Source organism: Vitis vinifera, chromosome 12, assembly GCF_030704535.1.
Source record: "Vitis vinifera cultivar Pinot Noir 40024 chromosome 12, ASM3070453v1".
In the NCBI taxonomy this organism is placed as follows: Eukaryota; Viridiplantae; Streptophyta; class Magnoliopsida; order Vitales; family Vitaceae; genus Vitis; species Vitis vinifera.
Window position 1 is genome coordinate 16,752,910 of NC_081816.1, and position 6,991 is coordinate 16,759,900.

The 6,991-nt window shown below is 43.1% G+C and overlaps 1 protein-coding gene across 1 annotated transcript; it reads left to right on the forward strand.

The window, feature by feature from the left end:
• Positions 1-213: 213 nt before the first annotated feature.
• On the forward strand, positions 214-3,686 carry LOC104880969 (uncharacterized). The gene is made up of 3 exons (XM_010659327.1): positions 214-1,416; positions 1,592-3,094; positions 3,294-3,686. Exons 1-3 carry the CDS (start codon positions 214-216, stop codon positions 3,684-3,686), a joined length of 3,099 nt encoding a protein of 1,032 aa, XP_010657629.1.
• Positions 3,687-6,991: the final 3,305 nt, after the last annotated feature.

Sequence of the window (6,991 nt, forward strand, 5' to 3'; positions counted from 1 at the left end):
ATGGGAGAGTGGGTCTTCCTTGATTGTAGGGGTTGTTTCCTCTTATTTCTGCTATTTGTTATTCATGTTGGTTAGGACCTTCTTGTATTTAAAGAGGCTGAAGCCTGAGTAATAAGGGGATAATATTTTTCCTGTCACTTTCATACTTGTTTCTACGATAAAACTTTGAGGCTTTGACTGGGACCAATCATTTGGTATCAGAGCCAATCAACAATGGCTTCCAACAAGGAAAGAATTGAGCAATTAGAGGCTGGAATTGGCTCAATCCACGACAATGTCAGCCGCATTGAGATGGGTATGGCCGATAAGTTCCAACAACTGGAAACCACACTACACCGCGTGATGGAAACTGTCTCAATCTCCAGGGAGGAAGTCGTCGGATCTACCGGAGGGCGGCGCCGCGACAGCCATCACTCGGGAAGGGCAGAAAACAGTACACCCATGTTTCAATCCAAATTTGCCAAACTAGAATTCCCACGATTTGCAGCAGGGGATCCAACTATGTGGCTTACCAAAGTCAAACAATTCTTTGATTACCAAGAAACACCTGGAACACAAAAGGTGCAGTACGCTGCCTACCACTTGGAGGATGAAGCTAATGAGTGGTGGCAAGCCACCAAGCGGGCTTATGCAGAGGAGGAGGCCGAGATAACCTGGGAAGTCTTTGAGGAGGAATTGTGGGCCCGCTTTGGACCTACTGAGTGTGAAGACTTTGATGAGGCCCTATCTAAGATCAAACAGGTCAGGACTTTCCAAGACTACCAGCGGGAATTTGAGAGGCTTGTCAACAAGGTTCAGGGATGGACTCAAAAGGCTTTGGTGGGCACGTTTATGGGTGGGTTACATCCGTCCATTGCTGATGGAATACGAATGTTTCGACCTAAATCACTAAAAGAAGCCATTAGCCTAGCTCGCATGAAGGATGAACAGCTACAACGCCAAAGGCGAACCCAACCCAACACTCCCCAGATACAAAGAAACACACAACAGAATTCAAAGGGATCACTGACAACCAAGCGACTCAGTTGGGAGGAAATACGCAAGAAGCGAAGTCTTGGCCTTTGTTTCAGTTGTGATGAGCGCTACACCCTTGGACATAAATGCCGCCAGCCGCAGCTACTCCTCATGGAAGGCGAGTTGGGGTGGGAATCCAGTGAAATGGAAGAACCTTTGGTGGAACAAGAACCTGAAATCTCCCTCTATGCTTTGGTGGGTTGGAGTGAAAGCCGAACCATGCGGATTTATGCGCAAATTGGGCAACATCAGCTTGTGGCGTTGATAGATAGTGGTTCTACTCATAACTTTATCAGTGAGAAAATGGCCACCATGTTACAGCTTCCGGTTGGTCCCACCCGGCCTTTTCCGGTACGCGTCGCCAACGGAACACCAATGCAGTGCCAATGGAAATACGAGACAGTATGTGTATCACTCGGGGGAGTTTTTTTTTTCCTTAACTCTTTTCGCTTTACCACTAACCAGTCTGGATTTAGTGTTGGGAGTACAATGGCTTGAGTTGTTAGGTTCGGTGGTTTGCGATTGGAGAAATCTCACCATGGAATTTGAGTGGAGGAGCCAAAATTGTGTGTTGCAGGGACTCAGGACAACACCCATCCAACCTGTAGATTTTCAATGCCTCTCTAAGGAAGCTCGCCAAGGACATGCTCTATTTGCCATATATGCTACAGAAGAGGGCAATTCAACGCCTGTACAGCAAGAACTCAAAGAATTAATCGAGGCATTCGATGATATTTTTCAGGCACCCTCACAGCTGCCTCCTCAACGAGATATTGAGCACCAAATCACTCTGAAAGAGGGCACCGACCCAATCAACGTCCGACCCTATCGCTATGCCTACTTCCAGAAGGACGAGATTGAGCGGCAAGTGAGTGACATGTTGAATTCGGGGTTGATTCGCCCCAGTTCCAGTCCATTCTCTTCACCAGTGCTCTTGGTAAAAAAGAAAGACGGATCCTGGCGGTTCTGCACAGATTATAGAGCCTTGAACGCGGCAACAATAAAAGACAGATTTCCAATTCCTACAGTAGAAGACATGCTGGATGAACTTCATGGAGCTGCCTATTTTACTAAACTCGATCTCACTGCCGGTTACCATCAAGTGCGAATTCATCCACCTGACATTTACAAGACGGCATTCAGAACACACAACGGACACTATGAATATTTAGTGATGCCGTTTGGGCTATGCAACGCCCCGTCCACATTTCAAGCCTTGATGAACTCAGTCTTCCGACCTTTTCTTCATAAGTTTGTGCTGGTATTTTTTGACGATATACTGGTTTACAGCTCGTCTTGGCAGGAGCACCTACAACATGTGAAGACAATATTTAAGCTGCTGCGGCAACACCAACTCTTTGTCAAATTTAAAAAATGCGAGTTTGGGAAACACGAGCTCGAATACTTAGGCCATATCATCTCTGCTGACGGTGTGAAAGTAGACCAATCGAAGATCCAAGCAATGTTGGATTGGCCACGACCGACAACAGTCACCGAGCTCCGGGCATTCTTAGGACTTACTGGATATTACCGTAAGTTCGTTCACAATTATGGCATTATAGCTCGTGCACTCACTAATCTCCTTAAAAAAGGAAAATTTCAGTGGGATGAAGCTGCAAAGAAAGCATTCGAGAATCTTAAGGCGGCCATGACCACTACTCCTACACTGGCCTTACCCGACTTCAGTTCGCCATTTGTCATTCAAACCGACGCTTCGGGTGATGGAATTGGTGCTGTCTTATCTCAGAATGGGCGCCCAATCGCATTCATGAGCCGTGCCCTGGGAGTTTCCAAACAATCCTTGTCAACCTATGCTCGTGAGATGTTGGCAATCATTGTGGCGATACAAACTTGGAGACCTTACCTCCTTGGCAGGAGGTTCACCATTCAAACTGACCAGCGGAGCTTGAAATACCTCTTGAAACAACGAATTCTAACTCCTGAGCAGCAGAAATGGATGTCCAAGTTGGTGGGCTACGATTATGAGATCGTATACAAACCGGGGAAAACCAACCAAGCAGTTGATGCACTTTCCCGGAACATGACCAGTCCATGTTTAAATGTTTTTTTTGTTCCTCAGGTACAAGTTTGGGATGAGATTTGACGTGAAGCAAACTCTAACCCATACATGCAACGTATTGGGCAGCTAGCCACAAAACAACCAAGACAACCTTACCAATGGCGCAATGGACTGGTCTGCTACAACAATTGCATTGTGGTGCCACCAGGTTCGCCTCTAATTCACCGTCTCCTGCGTGAATTTCATGACACTCCAATAGGTGGACACTCTGGGATCTTGCGGACCTATAAACGACTCTCCCAGCAATTTTATTGGCCCTCTATGCGCCGTTCAGTCCATCAGTACGTGGCGGCTTGCGATGTGTGCCAAAAAGCCAAAGCAGAAACTATGTCTCCGGCAGGTCTCTTATAGCCCTTACCCATTCCTTGTCAAGTTTGGGATGATATCACAATGGACTTCATCGACGGCCTACCTCGATCGGATGGGAAGACTTAGCCTACCTCGATCGGATGGGAAGACTTCAATCATGGTTGTTGTTGATAGGCTAAGTAAGTCCGCTCATTTCATCGCAATAGCTCACCCTTACACTGCCAAAACCCTTGCTAACAAGTTTGTGGAAGGGGTGGTCAAGTTGCATGGTATGCCACGCTAAAGCAGAAACTATGTCTCCGGTAGGTCTCTTACAGCCCTTACCCATTCCTTGTCAAGTTTGGGATGATATCACAATGGACTTCATCGATGGCCTACCTCGATCAGATGGGAAGACTTCAATCATGGTTGTTGTTGATAGGCTAAGTAAGTCCGCTCATTTCATCGCAATAGCTCACCCTTACACTGCCAAAACCCTTGCTAACAAGTTTGTGGAAGGGGTGGTCAAGTTGCATGGTATGCCACGCTCTATTATTAGCGACCGAGATCCTGTGTTTATTAGTAATTTTTGGCAAGAGTTTCTCAAATTGTCAGGCACCAAGCTACGCATGACATCCGCCTATCATCCCCAAAGCGACGGCCAAACCGAGATCGTGAATCGTTGCATTGAACAATACCTTCGCTGTTTTGTGCACCACAAGCCTCGTCATTGGAATTCTCTTCTTCCATGGGCCGAATATTGGTACAATACCACCTACCATTCCTCTATTGGAATGACTCCATTCCAAGCCCTGTATGGCCGTCCTCCGCCAGCCATTCCTAGTTATGAAATTGGCTCATGCCCCATCGAAGAGCTTGATGATCAGATGACAGCACGGGATGAGCTGCTTCAGGAACTTAAGGCGCATTTACATGCAGCAAATAATCGCATGAAGTAAGCAGCTGATAAAAAACGGCGTGAAGTCAATTTTGAGGTTGGCGATTGGATCTATCTTTGCCTACAGCCTTATCGGCAACAGTCGGTCTTCCGCCGAACTTCACACAAATTATCCAATCGTTATTACGGGCCTTACCAGATTGAAGAGCGCATTGGACCGGTAGCTTATAAATTGAAGCTCTCGCCAGGATCTCGGATACACCCGGTGTTCCATGTGTCGTTGCTTAAGAAAAAAATAGGGGAGGTTGCTATTGCCAATGACGAACTTCCACCACTGACAGAAGAAGGCGTGATTCGCTTACAACCACGAAAGGTGTTGTCTACTAGATGGGTTAATAAGGGCTCAACCTCCGCTTCCGAGAGTTTGGTATTGTGGGAAGGCTTACCAGAAAAAGAAGCCACTTGGGAAGACTCCCAGCAGCTCCTGCGCAGCTTTCCTAATCTGAACCTTGAGGACAAGGTTCTCATTGAGAGGGGGAGTATTGATGAGAGTCAAGTTGGCACAAGAAGTTCCAGACCAAGGCGGGAAAGGCATCCAAATCCAAAATATACTGCATAGGCTTCGGTTGAAGAAGTCAATAACTTTATTGATTAATTGTTGTTTTTATTTTCGTTCCAGTCGTGGCTAAAATAATGGGAGAGTGGGTCTTCCTTGATTGTAGGGGTTGTTTCCTCTTATTTCTGCTATTTGTTATTCATGTTGGTTAGGACCTTCTTGTATTTAAAGAGGCTGAAGCCTGAGTAATAAGGGGAGAATATTTTTCCTGTCACTTTCATACTTGTTTCTACGATAAAACTTTGAGGCTTTGACTGGGACCAATCATTTGGTACTATTAATTATGTCCATTTGCCTATTTGAGATGAAGGTGATGTGAGCATAATGTTTAATGTTGTTGCACAATCTCTTCCTCCAAATACTATTGAAATGTACTATCAAACTTCTTCAATTGATCATCACTCCATGCCAAGTAACTTTACTACCCCAATGCATATTGAAGATGTAGGTCCAAGTCAACAAATGGTAGAGAATAACACATCTTCTCCTACGTATATGCAAAGTTATGATAATGACATGGAACCTATAGTTAGGGTAGATTTGATATGGGTCACTGATTCAATTGTAATGACAGTTGAAAATTATGTTGATATTTTACCTAGAAATGATGATGACAATGTGGAGTTCTTTGATAAAGATAATGATAATGAGGATATTATGGACATGAAGGATAATGAAAATACATAAAATGATGCATAATTTCTAAGTGGTGGTGGACATGATGTCCTTTCCCCAATATTTAGAGAATTGAATTGGAATGTAATTAACTCCATGGCCGACAAGGATTTGACAGCACACACTGGATTATGGAATGAATCAGATGAATTGTTTAAGGGTTTGTGGTTTGAGAGTAAGGTAGACTTACAATATGCTGTTAAACGTTATTCCATATGTAGGAATCAACATTTGATTATTATTGAATCTGATCCAAATATGTGGGTTATAAAGTGCAAAAAGTGGTATGAGGGTTGTAATTAGAGGCTTTGTGCATGTCATCGTAAATCTCATGGTTTGTTTGAGATAACAAAGTACACATATCCTCATACTTGTGTTTACCCTAAACTATCACAAGACCGCTCACAATTAGACTCCACATTGATTACACGAGAAGTTTAAAATGTAGTCCAAAGTGATCACACAATTTCAATTGTTGCATTACATCAAATAATGAAAGATAAATTTGGTTATAATGTTCATTACAAGAGGATTTGGGAAGCAAAGAGAAAAACAATCATAAGGATATTTGGTGATTGGGATGAATCTTACCAAACTTTACCTAGGTGGATGAATATCGTTAAACTAACTAACCCTGGGACTAAGGTTCTTTGGAAGACATCAGTACTAGTAGGTTGCAATGGAAATGTATGTTTTATGCGTGTGTTTTAGGCTTTTGGGGCATGTGTTGAAGGATTTAAGCATTATAGACCAGTAATACAAATAGATGGTACTTTTTTTTATATGGAAAATACATAGGGAAACTTTTGATTACAACATCAATCGATGTTGATGGTCATATCTTCTCTCTTGCATTTGAAATAGTTGAAGATGAATCACCAAATAGTTGGTCTTGGTTTCTTTATACATTAAGGAGTCAAGTCATGCAACGAGAAGACATATGTCTCATTTTTTATCGTCAAGCAGGAATACAAGCCACCGTTAGGGATCTTAGTGTTGGATGGAACTCACCTTATGCACACCATTGATATTGTCTTAGGCATATGGCAAAAAACTTCAATGATAAATATAGAAATAAGATGTTAAAAGACTTAGTGTATAGAGTTGGGTCTCAACGTCAACCACGAAAGTATGAGTCATGTATGATTGAGTTAAAATGATTAGATTAGAAATGCTTAGAATGGTTTAACAAGTTGGACACAAAGAAATGGACTTTGGCATATGATGGAGTACATCGGTATGGGTGGATGACTACAAATATTGTTGAATGCATAAATGGAGTGCTTAAGGAGGCTAGGATGTTGTTTATCACTGCTCTTGTTTTATTAACTTTCTATCATTGTGTTTCATATTTCAAGACTCGTCGAGCAAAGATACAAACTCGAATTGTAAATAGAGATTTGTACACTTCCTATGCCAT